Below are 27577 nucleotides of genomic sequence, written 5' to 3' on the forward strand. Positions count from 1 at the left end.
TACAACTCATAAAAAGGATACTGCTAGTCCTATTTTCATAGATGAAGAAACAGAACCTCAAAGGTTAAAAAATATAAGGCAATGAAAGCCTACTTCTGAAGGAAGGCTTTCTTGATAGAATTATCTGCTTTTTCTTAAGGTCAACAGTTCACCCTCTTTAGAGCTTCAGCCTACCCTGAAGCAAATAGAACTACTCTACTAGCTCTAATATAATTCCATTTTCAAAAATTTTGGAAGTGTCAAAAATGAGAGAAACTTATGAAGTTACTGTACTCCAATAGAAAATTAAATATGGTATTAGATATTAAGAAAAATAAAATATGCCAGAAAACATAGATGCCTAACAGTCTTGGGTCAGAAAGAAAGGTTACAGTTATGGGAAAAGGCCGTTCTTTGAAAAATGGTCTTGAGAGGCTCTGCCAAGCATTGGAAACTAAGACAGTAAGGTAAACTCCAGATTTTAGAAACATATAGCTGGTGTTGAGCATATCTCTTATCAATTCCACTAACAGGTTCATTTTAAAAATATTTCTAATCTCTATTTGTTTGTCTTGTTCCTTTGTTGCTTTCAGTTTTATATTCCACATGTGAGTGAAATCATATGGTTCTCAACTTTTTCTATCTGACTTATTTTGCTTAGCATAATAATCTCAAGGTCCATCCACGTTGTCACAAATGGCAGTATTTCATCTTTTCTTATGGCAGAGGAGTATTCCACTATGTCTAAAACTCACAGACACAGACAACAGCTTAGTGGTTACCAGAGGGTAAGGGAAGGGGAGGGATGGTAGAAGAGGGTAAAGGGGGTCATATATAAGATGATGGAAAGAGAACAGCCTCTGGGTGGTGAGCACACAATGTGATATATAGATGATGTATTATAGAATTATACACCTGAAACCTATGTAATTTTACTAACCATTGTCACCCCAGTAAATTTAAATAAATAAGTAAATATTAAAAAAATAATACAATAAAAAATTCTTATTACCAAAAAAAAAAAAAGTTTCTAATCTCTAATTCTGTTTTCTGAAACATTTATACCCTGAAAGTGAACTCTCTCTCATAAGGTCAGGTACTAACTTATTTGACACTAATTTCCTTGTGAAACAACTATCTAATCTACAGCTATGTAAAACAGGTATCACTAATACATTACTCAAATAAATTTCAGCTGAATGAATGTATTAAACATAAATGTTTAATGACTATTAAGCAAATGTTTATCAAGAGTTTACTATTTGTCAGACATTATTCTAGGTGATAGGGATACTGCATGGAAAAAAATAAAACAGACCAAACCCACTGCTCTTAAATGTAGTCTGGTCATGATAAATACAACAAACATAAACAAAGTAAAGAAATAGAGAAGAAAAGGATGCTGTTTTATATTGGGTAGTCAGGGAACGTTTCACTGATAAAGTCACATTAAAGATCTGAATGAAGTAAGGGAGTGATGAGTTACATGGATATCTGGGGAAGTAGCTTGCTAAGAAAACAGCAAGGGCCAAGGTCCTGACGTGAGAGTATGAGCATTGTGGAATCGTATGAATACTAATATGGCTGAATTACAGTGAGGGAAAGAGTGGTAGACCTTAATAAGAATTTTCACTTTTAAACTGACTGAGAAGAGAAGCTACCAGTAGATTTTGAGCAAAGGAATGACATAATCTGAGATTTATAGTCTAAAAGAATCACTTTGGCTAGTATGTGGAGAATGGACACTGAAGGGAAGGGTGGAAGCACAGTTAAGTAGAAGACTTGCTAAAGTATAAGATAATAATGGTGGCTTGGTTTAGAACAGTAGCAATGAAGGTGGGGGACGGGGAAATCGTTCTATTTAACAGTAGAGCTGAAGGAATTTATTTGATGGGATGGGTGTGGGGTTTGGAGAGGAAAACAAGGATGACATTAAGGCTTTTCTCTGGCCTGAGCAATTGCAAGGATGTAGTTGCAATCACTGAGATTGGGAAGATTCAAGAGTATTAAGTTTGGGAAGGAAAAATCAAAGGCTGAGTAGGTGACCAGAGTGGTCAGGACATGAGTAATAGACAGAGATTGAGCAAATAAGTAAACATATTGAGGACAATGGGAGACAAATTTCTCACTGTCAAAGAAGGCGTTTACATACAAATATAGAAAAGGGAAGGCTAGAAACAATCCTGAAGTATTGGATTGGAACTGGACATCTTAATGTGAATTTATGTTTATAAATTAGATAAAGAAATATAGCTCTATGTATGTGAAATATACATGCATATATTTCCTAATTCTGACCACTGAGACAGACTAAAGTCATAACACCCAGAAACAAGTTTGCCCAGATCTCAGTTTCCAAATACTATCTTCCACTAAGATGAAATAGGGGTTCTTGAGGAAATACTTGATTCCAGAATTGGAGAAAAGATAAGCCTAAAACATCTTGCCCCAGGAAGGAAATGCTCAGAGAATGATGGGGACATATGTGAAGGACAGGAGACAGCTTGGAGGGATTCCTACTGGTCAACTATGGAGCAATTTAAGCCTAACAATAAATAATAAGAGCAATAACTTTCAATACAGTGAAAATAGAAATCCATGACCATTAAGATATAAGTGAATGAATAAATAAATGGGGGAGAATAAAAACTTATTCCTTATGGTAGAATGATAACTAATAAATGTAGAACTGATGAAAAAGTCTTTCACCATTTGGTAACCATCATCAAGTTGGTTGACTCAGGAGGATTTCATCAAATATGCTAAGGGTGGTGGCCAAAGATTTGGTAAGGAACAGGATATTGGCATAGTCCACCCCCAAAATACTTACCAAGGCATAGGAAATGATGACTATTATAGTAGAAAAAACCTAGCAGACACCAATTTGACTAAGCGATTAAGATTAGGGCAGTGGCAGGACAAGTTGACATCATGTGCCTCTTGATATGATGTACTGAGAAAAGCAAAGCATCATTTCGGAGGTATTTCCGCCAAGAATGAATGACCTGAGACTGGACATGTAGCAATACTGGACAAACTCAGCTTGAGGGACAGAATCAAAGGCCTGTACTCTTTAAAACTGTCTGTCATGAAAGACAGGAAAAAATGGAGGAACTCTTCCACACTAAAGAAGACTAAGGAGAAATGACAACTAAATGGGGAAAAAATGAACTTGGACTGGATCTCACATCAGAAATCAAAAAAAGATATTGTGTATGGCATCAGATGGGTACTAGACTTATTGGGGTGATCACTTTGTAAATTATGTAGATGTCTAATCACTGCATTGTACACCCAAAACTGTAACTGGAAAAAAAAAACAGGTATTGTTGGAACAGTTGGTAAAATTTGGACTGTGTCTGTGGATTGGATGGCAGTGTTGTACTGATGTTGATTTCCTGTTTGGATGGTTAGGTAGGAGAGTAGCCTTATTTGGGGGATATAAATTCTGGAGCATTTACAAGTGATGAGGCATTATGTCTGCAATTTGCTCTCAAATGGATTAGAAACAAATAATGACAACGGATACAAACACATACATATATGCGCATATATGTTAATGGAAAAGGGAGTTATCAATTGTTTCGATTCTGAGAAGGCAGGAGGAGAAGAAATATGATCCAAAGCTAAGGTGAAAAGACCATTTTTAGAAAGGAGGAATAACTCTATTGAAACTCCTTGGAGGAGTCTTGAACACAGAGGAAGGTAGGTAATGGAACAATAATGGAGTTCCCTTTTAATGGTTTCTATTTTCTCTATAAATTAGGAAGAAAGGCCACTTGATAAATGTGAAAGAGAAAGGGTAAATCTGATATTTCAAATATCAGAAGGGAAAAAGTTGAAAAAAATTGTTAAAAATAGTAGGGAAAGTTAACCAGAGAAATACAGTAGGATATCTGAGTAGTGTTGAGGGTCCATTTTAGGTGGGTTCCATATTAATTTATGATCATGAATCTGCTCTTGTTGAAAGACTTGCTTCAGCAGAACTTGGCTACAGATGCAGGTGCAGAGAAAGAGATTATCTAGGTTCATCCAGAGTTGGGATTTCATTTTATTTACAGGCTAGAGTGTTATTTAAATAATGAACTATGAACTCTAACCAGGAGGAGAAAATGAGAAAGGATAATATGCCTAAAGTGAGTAAGATAATGTCAGAGTAATATCAAGCAATCAAAAAAAGTGATAGCTATTATTATAACCATGGTCCTCTAGCAGTAAGTGATTTGATTATTCTAATTTGTAGTCATTTCTACCTCTACCTCTCCTCTCTCTCTCACCACATTGAGCTCTTTGAGGATAAGGAGAGCATCTTACTCATCTTTGCTTCTTTCCAAAGGCTAGCCCAATAGCTACCACACTATAAGTGACTATTAAATGTGTATGCATATGATTAAATCAATGAATCAATCTGCTTCCAAGCTACTTATATAATTTAAAAAAAAAGGTTCTAGGGCCGGCCGAGTGGCTCAGTAGGTTAAGAGCTCACTCAAGAGTGCAAGCTCTGGCAACAGTGGTTCGATGCCCGGCCCAAGCTAGGCTGCCGCTGAGCTGCCAACAGGTGGCAGGATGGCTCAGCTTTAAAAAAAAAGGTTCTAGCTAGAGCATTATATCCTTATCAACAATTCAGAAAATAGACATTTCTAAGAAAGTCACTAAAGGGTCACTGTCAATTCGATGACAGAAACTTGCTAAGTAGCTAACAGCAGGATTGATGGGAGTTTTCCAATATTACAGATTATAGAATTAGCATGAGAAAGAAAATGAATTCACACACACAACATGAAAATTAAGATACATTTTCCTATTTTTAAGGAAGAGGAAAACTCCTGCCTCTATTTTTACCATTTAAGTACTCCATAATGTTTCATGAAATGAATAATCTGAAGCTACCCAAATGTTGATCAAATACATGCATGAGGACTTCAAAGCAAGTTCAGGGATACATCATCTGAGAGCTGACCAGACCCATTTTTTGTTTTTGGCAGAGGACAGATACCCAAAATAATACTGTACCTTTCCTGGTTTATCAAAGGCCATAGGGTTTCAGGTAAGAGATCTTATTTGCTGTAGACTCAATTTAAAAAAACCATGAAGATTTTGTTTTTGCTGTTGCTTAAACTAATATAATGTTCATTTTAAAGTAGTCAAAGAAGAAGAAAATATAGTTAACAGCTTTGATTTAATAGTAGAGAGTATATAGGGAATCACAATCTTTTTTTTTTTTTTTTGAGCCATCCTGCCACCTGTTGGCAGCTCAGCGGCAGCTCAGCTCGGGCCGTGAATCGAACCGGTGACCTTGTTGCTCAGAGCTTTCACTCTTGAGTGAGGGAATCACAATCTTAAATGCAAGTCGTACTGTCAAGTCTCCAGTTGGTCCTTGTAAGTCTGAGGCACTATGTAACACATAATAAGATACTAAAATGCCTAAATCACTACTAGGTCCAACATTTTATGGGAAAATGTATGCAAAGTTCTCATCGGGGATGTCAAAACAATCCTTGTCTCTCTCACCACCTGTATTCTAACCAGCAGAAATTAGAACAGGATAGAAGTTAGGAAAAAGGACATTTCAGGCAATGAACAGAAAGGAAAGACAAAAATTTGCAATGGGATACTGTTAGCCTAGTTTGTTTCTCTCCATCATTCCCATTTTTCCCTGAAGGTCCCAGTAAATGTCCTGTCTTTACTCTCAAGGAAAAAACTTGTAGTTTCTGGACAGAATTTATTGCTTTCCCAAAGCCACTATAGAAAAAATAGCGCCCACTCATGTTGCATCTCCATTCTCGACATCTCTGATATATAAAGCAAGCAATTCAATGAAAGTGATGTATTTGGTAGTCATTAAGGACAATACATTTGAGAGGGAAGGGTTGAAAATAAGAGAAAGACAGAATAATCAAATATTTGGGTTCCTGAAAAGACAAAAGAGAATGAGATACAATTCAAAGTAGAACTTGTCTACCAGCAACAAGGGGAAACTTGGCAGCAGGTTAAAAAGATTTTCTTCTCCTCCACCCATTTTAACTTTACTTTAGTGAAAGTCAAAGATACATACAATGTATAAATAGGGAAAGACCAAGATCAAGTTTGGGCACATAAGAAATTGTAATCCAACATATCTACATTTCTGAGTGGTATCCAAGGTATAGACATTATCATATAACTACTAGACATTTTCTCGTTTTTCCATAGGTACCTCAAAATCATAAAATATTAATGTATAAGTTTACCTATCAATTAAAAATAAAATTTTAAAAAATCTAAGCTTTTAAAAAACAATCTTATCTGATATCATATGTTAATAAACCCTATACAGTAAATATATGCCATTGCTAGGAAATAATACAATCCTTTATTGTGATTTGGCTTTAAACACTTTCTTTTTTTTCTTTTTTTTTTTTTTTTATAGCTGAGCCATCCCGCCACCTGTTGGCAGCTCACGGCTTGCTCAGCTCGGGCCAGGACTCGAACCGCTGTTGCTCAGAGCTCAAACTCTTGAGCGAGCTCTTAACCAACTGAGCCACTCAGCCGGCCCTTAAACACTTTCTTACACTAAAAATTATTTAAGAATTACCTGAAACAGAGGTAATTACCCAAACAATATCAAATATGTTCCAGTGGAATGTAAAGTAGCCTGGTGCTATTCTACAGACTCAATCCCATATACCCAACACTGAATTCATCAATTGTTTTTGTCTCTAATGAAACAAAATTACCACAGATATTAAGCCTGTATTACCTTCATAATGTTAACTAAGTCTGTTTGATAGTAGCGATCTTGGTGTGCATTTGCTGCTGCTAATGTAAGAAGATAGTCATTCCTTGCGTGGGTAGCTTTGGAATTACACTCAGATCGCCGGGCTTTTAACTAAAACATAGTAAAAGAAAAAAAAATTAGCGCAAACTAATATTACACTGCAAAACTTAAGAGGACACCTCTCTTAGTTGGCAGTTAATGGCTTTTCAACAAGAGTAAATATAAACATGTGGAGAAACATTTATATGCATATAAAAACTATTCAACTGTATTGAGGAATTAAATAAACTGACTAGAACTGTTATTATACATGGTAAGAGTACTTTCAAATATTTGTTATTTATATTTAATATACTACCAGAGCTTTTTAGAGAACTTCAAATATTTTGCTCATTTTATCCAGGTAGGAAAATAAAGGTTCCCAAATTAAGTACCTTATCATTATCTTCAAAGACATGGGTAAATCTGTGGGAGTTAGAAACGTTTTCAAAAAATTCAACACTACTAATGTGCCAAAAGAACTGCAGCTCGTTGGTGACCTGGCAGACAAAGGCAGGTCACTAAGCTTACTTATTAAGTACTAAGTACTTATTACATTCTTATTACGTATTAAGTATTCCACAGCTTGAGGGTCCCACAGGAAAAACTCACTTGAATCTGGCCCAGAATATCTGCTCAAGGTGTAAATCTGAATGAAATGAAAGTTTTAGAGTTTTGGGTTTTTTTAATTGGGGAATTGGGGGATGGGAACAGTGCTGGGGAATTGGGGGAAAGGAAACAGACAAGTTGTTGTTTTGTTCTTCAGTCTAGTTGTGGAGGACGTTGCTTCACTGGCCCAAGTTGGCACCATCATTGCGCTCTTCCTGGGCGAGGCAGATCAGTCGCCGGCCTCTGGATGGCCGCTCACGCTGGCTGCTGGCTACACATGGTAGCCCATGGCAACCCACTGCCACAGGGGCTGCAGCCTACGCCGTCGCCGGCGACTCACGGCAGCCCAGCTCCAGGTTGAGCTGTTGTTCATCATCTTATCTGTGGAGGGCAGTGTCACTGGCCCTCATATGTGGGATCCGAACCGGGGCCCTCTGGCATCCCAAACCAGTTCTTAACCATCGCGCCACTCGGCCGGCCCAATTTTTAGAGTTTTTTAAATCCCACGAACTAACGTCCTTGGACTAAGAGTGAAATATATAAGGCTACCTAAGCAGATAAGGTATGGAAACCTATCCATAAAGCAATTTTGAGAAGCAAGCACTGTCCAAAGTGCTGACAACTGTGTGAAAACCCCCATGAACTGGGAAGGAAAGTTCTTTCCTAAGTTAATGACTTTAAAATGCTTCTCTGAATTAATTAAAAATAATTGACCTCCACACTCAAAAAAATTCTTTTTTTAAATAAAATAAGTGTCTCAATCGTGAAATACAGTTTTCAAAAACTCACCTTCACACTTGCCTTCTGTAAACTGATTCTTGATTGAAAAAGACTAAGTTTAGATCTATAATAAAAAATAGAAAAGTATGGTTAATAAAATTATCAAATTATATCATAATAAAATGATTAAATATTATAATTACTAAATTTTAAGAAAGTTACCCGTTTCCACAACACTATTCTAAAAGAGAACTAAAAAAAGGAAAAGCCAGAGCAATGAGTATTTTCTTTTTTTAAAATATTATATTCTCTACCTAATTTTTATTTGGGGCATAAATGAGAATATACATTTTTCTTTTTTCTTTCTTTTTTATTTATTTATTTTTTTTTAAGATTTTTATTGGGGAATTGGGAGAAGGGAAACAGACAAGTTGCTGTTGTTTTGTTTTCAGTCTAGTTGTGGAGGACGTTGCTTCACTGGCCCAAGCTGGCACTATCATTGCGCTCTTCCCGGGTGAGGCAGATCAGTTGCCAGCCTCTGGACGGCCGCTCACGGCGGCTGCTGGCCGCTCACGCTAGCTGCCGGCCACACACGGTAGGTTATGGCAACCCACTACAGCAGGGGACTGCAGCCTACGCCATCGCAGGCGATCCACCGTAGCCCAGCCCCAGGTCGAGCTGCCTGCCATTCACCATCTTGACTGCAGAGGGCAGTGTCACTGGCCCGCATATGTGGGATCCGAACCGGGGCCCTAAGGCATCCCAAGCCAGTTCTTAGCCAACTCGCCACTCGGCCGGCCCCAGTATTTTCTTTTACTACAGGAAGAATTTAGTATTATCGTGAAATAAAAAGTATTAGGGTAAATAAAATTAAAATATCCTGAATGACAAAAATACAATTTGACAAATCCAATACATTGATATTCCTAATAAACAAGAGTCATCAAACTATCGGTTATTCCCATATTATAGAATTACATCCACTTTATTTCCTGCAAGGAAGTTTAAAGAAGCCCAGGGATAACCAACCTATGGAGGCAAAGATTAGCAGCCTTTCAGGGCCGTGTGCAATAGGCTGCAACAATGCCAGGAATGCAATCTACAGTATGATATTGACCAGGCTCTAGAAAGCCCTTAATTCCATTATTTCTCCCATTAAAAGTTCATTTTTTGGTGCCTGCCTGTGTGCCCGCTCTACTTTTAACATAGTATTTGAAACATAGTGAGAAAGTCCTTGGACTCTGTCCTATATGGTTTTTTTCTATTTATTCTCCCAATCTGGTGTCATTATTTCCCTTAATCCCTTTCAGTATAGGAGGGGAACCAACAATATAGCAATTAGCAGTAAAAATATGTTGGTTTTATCCAAACAAATGCTAAGGAACAACCAGCACTCCCATGACTAGGGAATTCTGAAGCTGCTGCAGTGTTTGTCCTGGCTGCAGTGTCATGGTGATTGCCATGGGAGAAGTCAATGCATGAGCTGGCAGCTACGCCATAATATGAAGTAAAGTAGCAGACCACTCGGGATTGAAGACAATGCAAGCCAGTTTCTGCAGGATAAATGTAAGGAGGATAGCAAAAGCGGCCTCTCATCTTTCTAACAAGAGAGAAACACTCAGGGATGTATACATATGCATCCCAACTACTTCTCCACTGTTAAAAAAAATTGGGTCCAAAATATTCCGGTCATTTCTCCCTTGCCACATCCATATTCATGGGGTATTTGTTTTTGTTAACTAGACTGATATTCATTTTGATCTAGAAAAACAAAGGCCACAGACTTTAAAATCTGAGAAGGCCTGTTCAGGGTTTAGAAAGACTGTATTGGGGGTATTCTCAATTCTCCTTTTTTTCATAGTCATTATCCAAATAGTCAGAGTTGCACCTGGATTTTCCAATATAAGGTTTTAAGTTTCTGGCTTCTGCTTCATTTGTTAATCCTCATATAATTCTTGTGTGGCACTAAAGTAGCTATTTGTTAATAGAATAATACTATCTAGAATAAGTACGGTATATACAAATAATGAACTATACTACATACTTCTCTTCCTCATCTACCTTCCAAATGTTAATGTTACATAGAGGTCCAAACTTAACTTCACATCTCATTTTTCTTTTTTTTTTTAAAGATTTTATTGGGTAACTGGGGGAGGGGAACAGACAAGTTGCTGTCTTTATGTTCTTCAGTCTAGTTGTGGAAGATGTTGCTTCACTGGCCCATGTTGGTACTGTGATCATTGAACTCTTCCCAGGTGAGGCAGTTGCTAACTGGCCATTGGAAGGCCACTCATGGCGGCTCAAGGCAGCTCGCGAAAGCTCACACCTGCTGCCAGCCAGCCCCACTGCAGCCTACGCCGGCAACTCACAGCAGCCCAGCTCCAGGTTGAGGTGTTGCTCACCATCTTAGCTGTGAGAGGGCGCAGCATCACTGGCCCACATGTGGGATCCGAACTGGGGCCCTGTTGCTCAGAGCTGGCGTCCCAAACTAACTCCTAACCAAAGCGCCACTAGGCCGGCCCACTTCACATCTCATTTTATATGTGATTTTACTGCTATAACTATCATCAGAAAGGCAAATGACCCTCAAAGGCAGAACTTTAGGCCCCAATTCTCACCTGATAGTTATACGACTCCCTATCAAATAGATTCCCCCTTTTGTCCCACAGGATTTTCGGAACCTATAATACATACCCCAAATGGCACTCACCCTTCCCTTCAAACTGTATCCCCCTTCCTTCTATGCTCTCTCTCAATGTTCACATCTTACCACCTGTCAAATCATCTATCAAAACTATAGTCACCCAGTTTTCCCTTCCTCTTCCTTCTGATCTCTACTTTGAAAAATCATGTTCTTTCTTCAGGACTCTGTCCAAACATCACTTCTTCTATCAAGTTTCCTTTTTTATTAGGCAAAATTAATCTATTTTCTATGCTTATGTGTTTTCATACAGCTACTGTAAATAAATTAGTTAATAGGTGAGTGACTTTAGGCATTTAATTTTTTTGAGTTTACTGTGAATAAACAAATCATAAAGTTAGTTTTAAACACATCTGTCCTTAATTCCGGGCTTTAAATTTCTTGAGGGTACATAACTCATCTTATTGATCTCTGTACCTACAGGACCCAATATAAAATAATTATTCAATAAACAACTAGTGAGTGAGTGGAAGAGGCATTTCTTACTCTGTAGCTGAATTAATTTTCCAGGATAGTTACACACTCTACTTTGCTGTATCTCCTTTGAATTTGGGCCACATTAGAAGGCAGTTCCTTGGAATCGGCATTTGTGAATTAGACCCTGTCAAATCCCACTTCTCAGGAACAGCCCTGCAGTTGTCCTCCTTTTCACCCTGTGGGCTCTGGCTAAAGCAGTTTTGTAGCTGTCCTACAAATCTGTCAACTCTCTGTTCTAGAATCCCCAAGAGCTTTAACAAGCAAGTTGCTGAAAACCAGCACGACAGGATATTTCTAATGAAGTTCACTAATCTAAAAACTTCGGGAGTTATTGGGAATATGAATTCATTCACTCTATGAAAGTATAGGAAATATTTGCATGCTCCTAAAAATAAAATAATAAAGACAATAAACTAAATTAGGGAAATAGTACATATATTTTCCAGTAACATAAGTACTTTATAAGTATTCATTTAGCAAACCTGGGTACTAAATAAACTTTCTAGAAGTCCTTAAACTTTCACAAGATGCTTATGAGATTGCTTAATTTCTTACAGATAAAAAACATATTAGAAGACATTTCCCACTCCTTGCTAGTCTGTAGAAGCGTTCATAGCTTTTCTGATTTCATGATTAGGAGTTCAGACTCCTCGATTTTGCATCAGTGAGCTCACTGAATTGGAGTCTTAGCTCTCCTCACAGACCTCTTCAGAGTCCCATTCTATAACACAGGTGTATTTTTTCTCAAAAACTTTTTATCTTTTCTCGAGTTATTGCAGAAATCTCTACTTTACTGCTTGCTTTATTATCTCTTTCTATTACCAACTGCCAGTTCCTTCTTTTTCTAATTATTCTCAAAATAAAGCATTTGTAAATCACAAATACAGGAAGTAAAATTTACAGAGTTGTTAAAGCATACATAGAAAAGTATATATATTAACATTTCACATAAGAGAGTTAAAAACTGCGCCTGGGACAGGGTTTCTATGCTGAGGTCAGTGCTCTTGTTCACTTGATGTGTCCATGGTCCTTCAATGGAATGCAGAGGGAGGATCAGGGTTTTCCAACTACCATTGATTTACAGTCTAGCACAAGAAAAATGAGGCTCTTAAACCCTGATATTCAGACACCATAGCAACTTTAACTAGATTTTTGCTAGGCTTTCAATACAATGTTCATTTGTCATTTTTCCTATTGAGAATTCAATTTAATGTGAAAACTGACTGATTAAATATTCTTATTTTGCTATATTAGTTTAAATAAAGTCAGCCAATATAAAAGAAAAATTTGATCTAAAGTACATAACATAGGTCAGATGAAACCAACATAACCTAAGAATGAGTCTAGGTCCTGAATTAACAGAAAACAAAGTAGTGGCAAAAATAACATTTATTTGCATGATCACTTTTTCAGAAATGCTAAAATACATACTTTGCCTCGATGTCGGCTTTCTCTCGTACCGCATGAGCCATCTGTTCAGTCTCAAAGTACTTCTTTTTGCCTTTAGCTAAATCTTTTACTGTCTCCTGTAATTCAGTTTGGATCTTTGTCAACTGGTCCACACACTGTAAAATACAAAGTGCAATTATTATGATTTTAGTTTTCAGACTTACAGAAATGAGTTTGTCCTAAAGACTATGTATGCACTGTGCCATCAGGATGGAGGATCATGCCTTCAGGAGAAGAATCAGCACTTTTAGTCTCCATCAAATTGCAAATTAAAATCCAGTGAATGGCTGGTACTCCAGTTTTAAGTAATGTAAGAAATAGTGTCACGGTTTGGTAACATCTTTGGCTTTGAGAAATAACCTTTGAGTGCTGATGACTGACATTAAGGCAAGGCATAAGAAGAGCAACAACGAAAACTGTTGGAGATGTCATGGCAATAAAGGCAAAAGAATAAAGCAATTCTGTGTTTCTTCATAATATTAGTACAGTCTTTATATACAAGGTATGATCTAAAAATATGGTGAATGCTGCTGCCAAGTGCCATCCAATGGAAAGGCAGGGATCTTCAATATGCGAAGCAGCACATAGAACCTTAGTAACTGTGTGACAAGTTTCAATTTGTTCGCTGCCGTCAGGTGTGAGCTACGGTTGAGAGAAGGTGTGTTTTAAAGTGTGCTGTAAATCATCCTCCATCATGACAATGTTCCATGTCATACATCGCTTCTGGTATATGGCTATTTCTGTCAAATAAAAACATTACAGTGTGTCCTCATCCAACTTATTCACTAGATCTGGCATTGTGCGACTTCTGGTTCTTCCTTAAAGTCAAAATGACCATGAAAGGTAAACGTTTTGAATGCATTCAGGACACTGAGGCAGCCACAACATTGCAACTTAAGACACGCATGAAAAATGACTTCCAGAATTGCTTCACAAAGTGGCAAAAATGATGGGATGAGTGTGTTTGAAATGAGGGGGGGGTATTTTGAGGGGAATTAATGGCAATGTGTCTTTTACTGTAATAAATTTTATTTAAACATTCACCATATTTTTTTATCACACCTCATATGTTTGGGGAACTGAGAGCACAAAGGGTACTGAAGGAATCACCTCTAGGCAAGAAGGAATGAACCTGTGAGAAGTCTGACAGGATAAGCCCAAGATGGAGAGAAGCAAGGAACCTGGGTACCACATAATAATTATTACTCAAAACTATTCCCATCTCAACTCTTTGGATATACATATAATTTCTAGGAGAAGGGATAGACATAATAACTTATATAAATGTTTAATCAATAAACTCATAACATATTGAGGTCAAAGTAACACTGCTTCGGGATCCTTCTGGGTATTCAAACGGGGATAATTTTCCTCAGTTTGAAACAAATCACTGAAAAGTTTGATGAGCCTGAGGCCAGTTCAGGACAGCTCCCATCAAAAACCCTGTAAGCCAGCGGTTCTCAACCTGTGGGTCGCGACCCCTTTGGGGGTCGAATGACCCTTTCACAGGGGTTGCCTAAGACCATCGGAAAACAAAAAGATATTTACATTACGATTCATAACAGTAGCAAAATTACAGTTACAGAGTAGCAACGAAAACAATTTTATGGTTGGGAGTCACCACAACATGAGGAACTGTATTAAGGGTTGCGGCATTAGGAAAGTTGAGAACTGCTGCTGTAAGCCTAGAACAGCATAATCAGTGCTTGGTGGGGACTGACAAAACTTCAGCAAGGCAGGAAGAGATGCTGGTGAGGGAGTAGCTGTGCCACGCTGAACAGTGTGGAGTACAGCAAGGACATAAGAGCAGGGATAAAGCACAAATAAATTTAGCCATGTGACATACAGGATAGTTCCCCAGAAATTGTTAGGTATTAAGAAAGGGACTACTTTACAGGAAGTGAGAGATCTGGAAGTTTCCCTATTGGCACATGTATTGAGTACTTAGTAAGTATCAGGCTGTGAATAAAGAGCTAAAAAAAAGCACCTCTTTCCCGTCTGTATGAAAACTGGAACTTTAGGTCTGTGTTTCAAAAGAAACCTAATTGAAGACACAATGTCAACTGTGTTATTCGGAACATTGCTTATGAATCCTGATACGCAAATTGCACTAATTTGGAAGAAACTGCAAATGAATTATAAATATCTGATGGAAAAGCCTTGGCTCTGGGATTGTAATTCCTGTATCTGGATGTGTCCTTTGAAGGGAACTTGGAAGCTCTGTCTATAGAGTTGTAATAAAAGATTTTAGTCTCTGTTAGGGTCTGTGGCTACGCCTGCACATGTGAGTCTCATTCTCTTGCCCCAGACCTGTCACCTGGGGCCAAACAGAGTAACTCTGGTTGGCTATGTAGACTGGAATATATACTGATGGAAGAACTAATTCTACAATACTAATACTGGATGCCACCCTACTGGTTAACTGTGTTCCCTATTCTAATGTCCTTCTAAGTAAACCTCATGACAGATGTGGCCTATGATGACCATGAGAATCTGATGTTTAGTTACATTTAATAAGACTCCCTAAGGGCACTGCATAGGTACAATGTACTATGCTTAGCACTTTTATAGGTATTATCACATTCTGTCCTTGAAAACTGTGATAAAAGTATTCATGTTATTAGTCCCACTTTAAGATGAGGAAACAGACTTAGAGAGGTTAAATAACTTACCCAAAGTCATACAGTAAGGAAGTGATGATATCATTTACCATGTAATCTATTACAGTGTGTACCCCAGTTTTGTGGTAATCATGTTTTTAAGGTCTCATATACTTTATCTTAAAATAGTAAGCTTTTTAAATATTTGGCATATAATTCACTTACCAAAAAATTCACCTTTTTAAAGTGTACAATTCAGTGGTTTTTAGTATATTTACAAGGTTGTATAACTATCACTACTATCTAATTCCAAAACATATTCATCACCCTAAAAAGAAACCCATACTCATTAGTAGTCATTCCCCACTTCCCCATAGCCCCTGGCAACCACTAATCTACTTTTTGTCTACGAATTTCCTATTCTGGACATTTCGTATAAATGGCATCATACAATATGTGGCCTTATATATCTCACTTCTTTCACTTAGCATAATGTTTTCAGGGTTCATCTATGTTATATCATATATTAATTCTTCATTTTTGGCTTTTTATGGCTGAATAATATTTCATTGTAAAGACATACAAAATTGTAAGCTTTTACCTTATAGAAAAATCTTTCTCCTTAATTTTTAAGAGTCCTTATCACATACAAAGCTCTTGTTTAATAAATAATGCCATGACAACCTGATACTCCCATAGAGAAGTAATAAACATCCCAATAAGGCTATGTTTGCAGGTGTGAAGAGTTGAGGGAGAGCTCCAAGGCTACGATTAGATTTTAAGAAACAAATGGGACAAGGTCTGAAAGACACAACTGTGTTTAATGGGAAAATGGGATGAATATTAAGGAGGAGACATGTGTAAGGCATCTATATCCAAAATGTTCATCTAAAACAATGGAGCTTGGCCTCTAAAATACTAATCAATGAAGGGAAGCCCAAGAATCCTGTGGTGATATACATGCATCGAAAGGGTCTGCGTATTAAGCATTTTGAGAGGAAACCAAAAACAGTAGGCCAAAGGTTTTCCTGGGGATTGCAAACCATGTGGATAGGGCCTCATTATGTCCACATAAAGTGGACACCATCAGTACCTCTACATGAGCACATATGCACACTCACATGCACACACACAGCCACACAGTCACTCACGCCTTATATCCTTGCCCTTTGAAGAAGACAGCTCTATTTAGTCTTGAGTAACCAAACATCTTATGAAGATTACTTAATTCCTTTTCATCTATAAAAGGCTATTGAATAAATTACTTTCTATATGTGCCACAATTATCAGATACATTTTGTGATAGTTCATATCGTTAAAAAGATTTCTGTGAAAAAAGCTTTTTAGTTTGATGTAGTCCCATATGTTTACTTTTTCTTTTGTTTTCCCTTGCCCGAGGAGATATCAGTAAAAATATTACTAAGGGTAATGTCTTCAAGTTTACTTCCTATATTTTTTTCTAGGAGTTTTATGGTTTCGGGTCTTACATTTAAGTCTTTAATCTATTTTGAGTTTATTCTTGTACATGGCATAAGAAGGTGGTCCAGTTTCATTTTTTTGCATGTATCTCTACAGTTTTCCCAGCACCATTTATTAAATAGACTTTTACTCCAAAGTAAATTCTTACTCCCTTTGTCATAGATTAAATGATGATATAGGCATGGATTTATTTCTGGGCTCTCTATTCTTTTCCATTGATCTATGTGTCTGTTTTTATGCCAATACCATTCTGTTTTGAGTACTATAGCCTTGTAGTATGATTTGATGTTGGGTAGTATGATACCTCCTACTTTGTTCTTATTTTTGAGGATTGCCGTGACTATTTTGGGTCTTTTATGGTTCCATATAAATTTTAGGATTTGTTCTAGTTCTGTGAAAAATGTCATTGGTATTTTTATAGGGATTGTGTTGAATCTGTATATTGCTTTAGGTAGTATAGACATTTTAACTATATTAATTCTTCCTATCCATGAGCATGGTATATGTCTCCATTTATTTGTATCTTTTTAAATTTCTCTCTTCAATGTCTTATAATTTTCTGAGTACAGGTCTTTTACTTCCTTGGCTAAATTTATTCCTAAGTATTTTATTTCATTTTTTTGATGCAACTGTAAATGTGATTGTTTTCTTAATTTCTCTTTCTGATAGTTCGTTATTGGTATATACAAATGTAACTGATTTCTGAATATTAATTTTGTATTCTGCTACTTTACTAAATTCATTTATCAGTTCTAATAGTTTTTTGGTGGAATAAAAAATCTCATCAGAAACTGGTTCATTCTATTCCTACTTTCTTTTTCCCCTTTACATACTTTTCTAAGATACTGTTTACCAAACAATATTAGAGAGCCTGTGTACACACTAAAGAGATCTTTTGTGATCCTTTCTTCTCTAGCATTCAGTTAATCCACAACCAAATGTTTTTCACCACCCAAGAGAACTACTGCAAGTCAGAGTAATTTGGGTCTTCTTCAAAAGAAAGTGCTCTGTACATAGCAAAATACCAAAAATATTTATTAAATAGAAGTCATCAAACTTGATTTGCAAAGCAAAAGATTACCTAGGATTTTCTTTCCAACTTTTATAATAAATTTCTCTTGCAGGAATCCAGTTTCCTGGGGTAGACTAAGTTATATACTTAAAAAGAAGCTTAATAATGCCTATATTAAGAAAAACCTTGGTGTAATAGATGCCCAGCTGTTCCCCAAGAGTTATCAGCAATGAGCAAACACAGAAACGGGTGTATTAGTTTACATTAAGATTAGGGGATCATACAAAATGATGACAAACTTGGATATTATAATGCAGATCCTAATGAAGAAATTAAAAGTATGACCACTGAGTATGACACAGAAATAGGATGATAGATAGATAGATAGATAGATAGATAGATAGATAGATAGATAGATGGACTTGATAACAACTTGAACACAGGAATAAAAATAAAAGTAACTTGGGTCAATAGATCAAAGTCCTATAAACTAGTAGGCTCTCTGACCCAGTAGTCATGTCCTGGAAATTTATCATGAGAAAATAACTTAAAAAAAAGTTAACTTTTATTGCAGATTTAGTGGTATGATTAAACAGAATTCATTCAGAAATAAATAAACATAAAATTTATATAGAAATACGAACAATTAGGAAATGGAGAGAATGAAGAAAATGGGATATCCCAAAACAAATTATCCACGTGTTAATTACAACTATTATAACTAAGAAGGTAAAAGGAGTAACGGAATTAACTGGTCTACTAAGGTGAAAGTGTTGTATATATTTTTCTGTAAACCTACTTAAATATTAAACTTCAAGTGTTTAATATTTTTATTAAACTTTTACAGATTGCATAGGATTTGAAATTAGGAAGTAGTATATTCAAGTTTGTGCTCTGTTATTTACTACCTAAGTCTCTTCAACATTTTTAGACTCAGTTTCATCATTTGTAAAATAATAATATTTACATACCTAATAGGTTCTTAAGAAAATCAAATGAGACTATAATGGATGTGGTAGCAGTTTACAAACTCTAATGTGTTATACACATGTGAATCACAATTATTTCAAGGAAGATAAACTCTAATATAAATGAGAAAGTTATGGACAAAAGCATGGCTAATTAAGTATAATAACAGATGTTAACTGGCCTTATTGTGATGATCATTTTGCAATACCAACAAATATTGAATCATTATGTTATACACCTGAAACTAACATAATGTTATGTCAATTATACCTCAATAATAAAGAATGACAAAAGGATTACATGTGGCTCTTGTTTTGCTTTATGCAAATGTCAATATACAGAAAATGATTTAGAATAATCATTTAGAAATGATTTAGAAAAAGCTATAATTCTCATTATAATCTCCAGAAAATATAAAGGTCAGACACTTTATAATTGTAATGCCTGTGGATTTATTCCCCCAAAATTATAAAATTACCAAAATAAAGAAAATTTAAAAAAGAACAGGAACATGAAAATGTTAGAGAGGGACACGTTTAAGTCAAAATTGGTTGTGATCATGACATAAAAAGTTGTTTCAGACTACCTTTCTATAGTCTGAAAACTGTATAAGTTAGACAAAATAGATTTTTTTTTTAAACAACCAGCATTAATAAACAGCATACTAGACTCAGGGACAATGATAACTGTCTGGGAGAAGGGAAGCACAGCTAGGTAAGCTCTATATTCAACTTGTCTTTTTTTTTCCTTAGGGCATTAGGGGAATCATGGCACAGAGAAATAGTACATAAACCGAAAGTGGCCTTCTTACTAGACTATGGAAACAGAGGTCGGAATTTAAGGATGCCAGAAGAGTAGGAACTTGAGAGGCTAAGATTTGGAAGGGACATTACAGAGAAGCAAGCTCAAAAATCTGTATGCAATTTCCCCAAGTGATCAGTTGACTTTTAAATGGCATGTGTGGGTGAAACTCTAAGAAATCCAATAAAGAACAGTAGCTGAAAGGCTAATGAGCTGATCAGTGATCAGAGGATCAGAGCAGCTACATGACATTGAAAAGACAGAGGTAGGAGTTCAAGTCTTGTCAAAGTAGAAGGGCTTTCTTTAATAAGCACCACAGTTTCAGTAAAGACCCTAGGATAATGACAAAAGTTAAATAAACCAGCCCTAAAGAAACCTAAAACCAGACCCTAACAGGATCCAGGTGATCTGCTAGTTTTCCATCTGCCTGTCAGAAAACTTAATTCTCTTTGGAAACAGAAAACATCTTCCAGAGCCCCTACAATTTTTATCCACATTATCCAGCATTAAAAGGCATACTAAAACAGTAGACCCAAATAACCAAAAACCAAGAAAACAGTAAATGATAAAAAGAGACCTACAGTGTTTCAGATAGTGGAATTATGAAACACAAATTAGGACTAACATATTTAAGAAGATAAAGGAAAAACATGGAGAATTGTACCAGAAACAAAGAGCCTATCTACATTTTTAAAAACTCAAATAAAAATTCTAGAACTGAAAAATACATTAATTTCCCAATAGATAAGTTTTAAAGCAGATCAGAAATAGCAGAACAGAGTATTAATAAACTGCAAGATACTAGTGGAAAATATTTAGATTGGAATACAGAGAGAAAAAAGGGTGGAAATTCAAAAATGCAGGAAACAGTGCAAAAGACATGGACAGAGTCAAATGGTCTAATAGCAGTAAAGTCATAATGATGAGGTAAATGAAATTACACTGTTGAAAGACTTTGCTATTGTTCATGAGGTGGTAAAATACTATTTCAAGTTAGACTATAATAAGTCAGGGAGGCAAATTGGAATCTGTAAAGTAATTACTAAAAGAATAATATAAGATTAATAATAAAATTAAAAAGCTAATAGTGAAGAAAAATTTGATAATAGAAACTATAAGATTGTTCAACATCATTAATCATCAGGGAAGTGTAAACAAAAACCACAATGAGATATTACCTCACATCTGTTAGGATGGTTATTAAAAAAAAAAAAAGACATTAAGTGTTGGCAAGATTGTGGAGACATTGGAACCCTTGTGCACTGTTGGTGGGAATGAAAAATGTGCTGCTATGGAAAACAGTATGGCATTTCCTCAAAAAATTAAAAATAGAATTACCATATGATCCAGGAATCCCAGTTCTGGGTATTTATCCAGAAAAACTGAAATCAGGGTCTCAAAGATATAGTAGCACCCCCATGTCCACTGCAGTAGTAATCACAAAAACCAAAATGTCCATCAACACATGAATGTATAAAACATGTGGCATATACATACAATGAAATATTATTCAGCCTTAAAAAAGGAAAGTGTACAATATGCAACAACATGGAGGGGCCTGGAAGAAATTATGCTGTGAAATGAGCCAGTCACAGAAGGGCAAATACTGAATGATTCCACTTACATGATCTAAAATAGTCAACTTATGGAAGCAAAGAAGAGAACGTGGTTGGTGGGAACTATGGGAAGAGGAAACGGGGAGTTGTCAATCAACAGGTATAAAGTATCAGTTATGCAAAATGAGTTAAGTTCTAGGATCAGCTATACAACATTGTGCCTATAGAATAATCTTGTATTACATACTTAAAAATCTGTGACGAGGGTAGATCTCATGTTAAGTATTCTTACCACAATAAAATATTTTTTAAGAGAAAAGGTTAATCTAAAAGAAGGCCAAAAAGGGGATGGGGTTGGAGAAGAAAAGGAAAAAGAATAGATGGTTTCCTGATCCTATATGGAATTAGTGTGTCATAAAGTGTGGGAAGTACAATTGGAGAAGCCAACTGTAGTGGCCATCTATTGCTTTTGCTTGCTCTGTTTCTATTTCCCTTGCATTTTCTTTGGGAACCCATCTCAATTTTCCTTTGGAGAATCTCTTTCCCCATTTTCAGTCCATATAACTATCATGAGGACTGTAATCCCTGACTCGGGGGGTAGAGGGAGGCTTGTGACCCAAGATAATCCAATGAGCTTCAATTCTGGTAGTTTTCTTGGAACTTTTGGGAAAATGGAAAACATGGGATGAGTAGCTGTAAAATTTGTAAATCTGGCACTATGGGGGCCACCAAATGGAGAGTTGATAAAGAATGGAGCCATTGGGGAAAGCACAGCTAATGGATGGGAAGAAAAACTGAATTCTAATACCACTATTTGAGCACCTGGATCCACTCCTGCCTGGATTCCATCCATACTGAAACATACAAGCCAACAACACATTCTCTTCTTGGCTTAAACCAGTCTGAAGTAGGTTCGTGTCATTTGTAACTTCAGGATCTTGACAGGTATGACCAATATGTACTTAATGTTTAACAACTGCTTAGATGAAACATAAATATCATTATCAACTATAATATAAAACAAGTTAATTTCACAGATGTGAAGGCTTGTCAAATCTCACCAAACATTCTTTGCCCAGGAATGTTGGTTAAATTCAGTTCAGAGACTATTTTACTAATGGAAGAAAAAATTTACAAGTGGTAAACTCTTTCAAAATATTCTGATATTGAGAAAGGTGAAACATTCCAGTAATTCAATTAGATTTGGTGAATGCATTGGATATTTGAAATGAAGTATTTCCTTCCAGTTACAAAGTTATACTAGTATTAATTCTCTGTCCCTATTACCTACCCTCTCTCAGCCAGCACAGATGGATACACACACACACACACACACACACACTATTTTCTTCCAAATACAAAGTATTGTTTGTTGAGTGGTCACATAGTTTATTCATCATGTTTGTTCTGAAAGAGGTATTTGATCAAAGATAAAACAAAGGCATTCTTGTACAAATATGTTAAAACCAACTGATATTATATGAGTGCTTGAAAGAGATTAAAATTTTATATTCGCAATATACATGTAACATTGATTTCATGATACTGAAATCATCTTTTGCAAACAAGATTAGTCTTTTTTGGGGGGAGCTTGTTTGTAAAAAAATTCTGAAAATCTAAATGACAATTAGAAATCAAAATACTAGATGGCTTCTGAAATATGATTTCCTTAAATAATTACATCTTATTATTTTCTAAAATATTAACACTTCCATAAGAAAAATTTAATTATTTATTAGGTATCATGATAATATCTATTTTTGTAACTCTATTTCCAAAAAGAACACAATTCAATCACCTACTTTCAACAGCAAGCTTTTCATAAAAATCATGTTTAATGATGTTTCTGTAAATTTTTAATTTCTGCATAATCAAAGAAATATATCTATTTGAAAACTTTTATATAACCATACAATTAAACTTTAGAGTACACCATTTTTGGAAATAAGTTTGCTGTATTTCATCAAAATGTGTCAAATTCCTTTAAATTATTATGCAAAATGGCTCAAGTTGAAGCTAAGATGAATTTTTTCAAGACTCAGTGAGATTAATAACATTGTAACTATTTTAATATACACCAAACTATACTAATATTAGGAAACTAAGTAGATCTATTTACTTGAGTTAGGCTGAAAATTGGTATTTGTTAAGAAGACTTTGTACAGAGCTTTCAGAATGTCCACAGATTGAAATTACACTCACCTTTGTCAGTTAATAAAACAGTAGTTAGAGGGAACATGTTGAAATCAGAAAATCCATGTTTAAATCAGAAAGATTTGTAACCATATAGAAAAACTGCAACTGTTAAATGCCATTTAACATAATCTTGCAGATTACAAATGTAGCACTAATATATTTAAATACATATAAAAAAAGAATAGAAACAATACCCTTTTTAGTTGCTGTTCTTTTAAGCTTCTCACTGTCCTTGCAGGCTCAGAAATGAAGTTTTTATAGTTTTCACATATATTGATCCGAGACTGGGCTACCTGCATTGTTCCCTCGAGAAAAGATTTCCAAACAGGATACATGCTCCTAAATTCAAAGAGGAACAGAAAAGTATTAGGCAGGGAAAAGAAAGAAAAAGTTGGCTAACCTTTTGTGCTCACTGGCTAACACTGACAAATAGAATGAATGTTGTCTTTATGGTTAAAAGTATACTTATACTGGTTTTTGGGTAGTAATATTTTTATAATACATAAGTAGAAACATGCATATACTCTATTCCTCTATCACTCAGCAACTGGCTGTTTTGATTTATTAGCTATTCGGGTTAATGGAGTAAAGTGATAGAAGGATTACAATTCTACAAAGCTAACACTAAAAATCAGTGACTAATCCAGACTGTCAAGGCCTTTCACTGTCTCAGGGTCATCATTATGAACATCAAGTATCATTATTTCACTAAGGTATTTTTTTAATTTTACAGATGAGATAACTGAAGCTCAGAGAGCTTTAGAGAATCATTCTAGATCACACAAGAATGTGGTAGTACTGAGATAGAGATGAAGGTTGGGTACCTCTAAAGTACATTCTCTTTGAACTATATCATATTACTCTCTCACATAAACTGATGTGACTGAGGGAAAAAATCATGAACAACTGCTTATGTGCTAGGGGAATCTATTTTTCTGACAAAAGTCTGTGGCATCATTGCTCTACATCTGTTTCTCTGTTATAATAATGCTTAGTCAGCATCGCCTTGTGGCTTGGAGGCATTCCAAGCAAGTCCCATTACCTCTGCTTGATAAATGTGCTCAGCAATCTCTTGGTAAAGTCAAAAAATTATTCATCTTTGCTCTTTTGTAGCCAACTTCCTTTTCTAACTTTTTCCTCTACTTTGCTAAATGCCTTAGTCAGTTCTAGTATGCCCGTATACTAGTTATAAACACATTTTATAACATCATCACAATGGATTGTGTTTTGTTTTTTTAAAGGAGATACTTGCACTGATAGATTATAATATTCATCTCCTGAGATTTCCTTTCTTGTGTCACTTGGATTTTCTACTATAGCAATGTATAGTACCATGTGCTACATAAAATGCTAGCTTTGGATCAATGGATGACAGTGTAAAAACAAAAAACGACAACAACTACAAAAGAAAATTAACTGTGTCCCCATTCTACTCAGAACTAAAAAAACCTGAAACTGTATTTTTCAACCAAAGAAATGATTCGTTTGTGTAAAGAATTGGTTTGTGTAATATATCAAATGAACCAGGTTAGATGGAAATATTCATTTATTTAAGCAAAGGAATATCACCTTCTCTTTGGAAAAAAGATTCAACATGGTGTGCCAGCAAAAGCTGTCAGCATAAAAACAGTGATGGACTTACAAGGTCTGACAATTAAGTTAGCGAACTCATCCTAGAAAAAGTGCTATATACCTCATTGCTGAATATCACTATGGTCACCTTCGAAGTACTCCCCTTTGGAAGCTATGCACCAATGCCAGTGCCTAGTTCACCCTTCAAAGCAATTTGGGAACTCTTTTCCTGGAATGGCCATCAAAGCTGTTGTCGTATTAGCCTTGATGTCCTGAATGTCATCAAAATGTCTTCCTTTCAATATTTCCTTCATCTTCAGGTAAAGAAAGAAGTCACTGTGCCCCAGATCAGGTAAGTAGGGAGGGTGTTCCAATACAGTTATTTGTTTACTGGCTAAAAACTCCCTCACAGACAGTGCCATGTGAACTGGTGCATTGTTGTGATGCAAGAGCCATGAATTGTTGGCAAAAAGTTCAGGTTGTCTAATTTTTTCACGCAGCCTTTTCAGCACTTCCAAATAATAAACTTGGTTAACTGTTTGTCCAGTTGGTACAAATTCATAATGAATAATCCCTCTGATATCAAAAATAGTTAGCTACATCGTTGCAATGAGTTTGCGAACTTAATTGTCACACCTGGTAAGAACAGCAAAATTAATGTCCTCCCTGGTCTTACTGCATGACAACCAAAGGAATCTAGGATGTAAAACAGGTCCTCCTAAGTAGCCCAAATAACTGATTTTTTATCAAGGAACGCATTGAGAAAAATCTCAGTACTATACTTTGTAAGCTATTAATTTATATTAAAATACATTTTAAAATCATAATAAAAATGAGAAAGAAACATTATGGATTGTAATGGATTGATGGAAGGAAGGAAGGAAGGAAGGAAGGAAGGAAGGAAGGAAGGAAGGAAGGAAGGAAGGACCTCTTCATTCATGCTTTCCCCTTAGGTAAGCACCCTCTTCCCTTTATCCCTTCACCTAGATGACTGCTGTTCATCCTTCAAATCTCAGCTTAAATGTAACTTCCTTAGGGAAGTCTTTTATGATCACACTCAAGCCAACCCACAGGCTCAATCAAGTCCCTCTTTGTTATTTGTTCACATGGCTTGAGCACTTTTCCTTCAATTATAAATAGTGTTAGGTAATTGTTTAAAGTCTGTCCCTCTCACTATAGTGAAAATTTCATGAAGGCAGGGGTGCCTGTCTTTCTCACTATTGTATTTCTAAGGCCTAATACATGGCCAACATTTAGAAAGGTTACAATAAGTGATAAATAAAGAAAAATGAATGAATGTATAAATTATGAGGACTGTACAATAAAAAATTATTTTCATTATAGAATTTAAAAAGAGATCTTTAGAGTTAGCATATCTATAGCAGGCAAATACATTCTTAACAATAGGACACCATGAAAAGCACAGGATTCAGTTACTAGTCAGTCAGAAGACCTGAGTTCAACTTCTAATTTAACCAATACAATCATATATAGCACACCTCACTATACTTTCATTTCCTCAACTGGAAAATGGAGAAATAACTAAAATACCTGCACCATGTACCTCACAGGGCTATTTTCAAAAACTAAATGCAAATGCTATGAAAACTCATGGCACACACAGCTTCTTTTAAATGAATAAGTAGTAATAGTAGCAGAACTGTTGTAGAAATAGAAGTACTTATTGTTAACATAATAGTGGTAGTTTCAACGCTAGTGGTGTTTTTCATTCTGATTGGGGAAAAATAATAATGGATTGTAGAGTGATTTAAAAATTTTTTTTATTTCACTAAACTTCATATAAGTAATTTTGAAGCATTTGGAAAGGTATCAAGCATGTACGGTATTGTGCTATTCCGCTCAGGTCAGGAAATGAGGCTCAAAACTATAAAAGAAGGGAAAGAAATTCTGTTAAGAACCTATCACATGCTAGGTACTATGTCATGTATTTTACATTTATCATATCATTTAATCCTCATGACAACTTTGTAAGGCATTATCCCCATTTTGCAGAGGAGAAAAGTAAGGCTCAGGTCAGAGAGGTTGTAAAACTTTTCTAAGGCTGTCCGCTTGGAAATAGCACTCCCATGTTCATAACCTAGACTTTGTCATTACCAATAACTACTCTGCTATAATTCCAATTTAATCTTCTATTCTCTGATCAATACTTCCTGTTTCCACTCACTCCCTTTAGGATTTTGACTCCAACAATTACTCAACCCTAACAGAACTCACAATCCATTTAATCCTACCCCCACTCCCACTGACTCTCAACCCTCTCAGGGTCTCCCTTTTCAGCTCCTTACCCAGCCTGGTTTCATGCTGCATCGTTATAATCACTCTCTCATGTACACTCTTATTGCCCTTGCCCCCTCTCTTCCATCATTATAATCTACAAGTTCCAACCATGTTTAAATCCAAAATTCTACTTAAACCATATCACTGTCTATGCAGCAGAATGTTGCCAGATAAAACCATTATCGTGATGCTTGGTCTCACTTTAAATTGATGTCAAATAAATTCTAGTAACCCCCCTTAGTGCAACCCAACAATCCTACTATATTCCTCTAATCCACTTATTCTCTGACTCTTCTAGACAATTATTTTCTACCTTTTCTTGTCGTCTCTAACCTAGGCCCAGAAATACAGCACTATAAATCA

At 35.8% G+C, this 27577-nt stretch overlaps 1 protein-coding gene across 2 annotated transcripts in view; it reads right to left on the reverse strand.

The window, feature by feature from the left end:
* The window catches only part of FCHSD2 (FCH and double SH3 domains 2), a 222154-nt gene that overhangs the window by 93240 nt on the left and 101337 nt on the right, over positions 1-27577 (reverse strand). For both annotated transcript variants that reach the window (XM_019649420.1, XM_019649421.1), the window contains exons 5-8: positions 23539-23683; positions 12714-12847; positions 8174-8228; positions 6719-6847 (exon numbers count right to left, since the gene is read on the reverse strand). In XM_019649420.1, coding sequence (XP_019504965.1) covers positions 6719-6847; positions 8174-8228; positions 12714-12847; positions 23539-23683 — 463 coding nt within the window. The remainder of the gene's footprint in view (positions 1-6718; positions 6848-8173; positions 8229-12713; positions 12848-23538; positions 23684-27577) is intronic.

This window comes from Hipposideros armiger, unplaced genomic scaffold, assembly GCF_001890085.2.
Source record: "Hipposideros armiger isolate ML-2016 unplaced genomic scaffold, ASM189008v1 scaffold_132, whole genome shotgun sequence".
Taxonomy (NCBI): domain Eukaryota; kingdom Metazoa; phylum Chordata; class Mammalia; order Chiroptera; family Hipposideridae; genus Hipposideros; species Hipposideros armiger.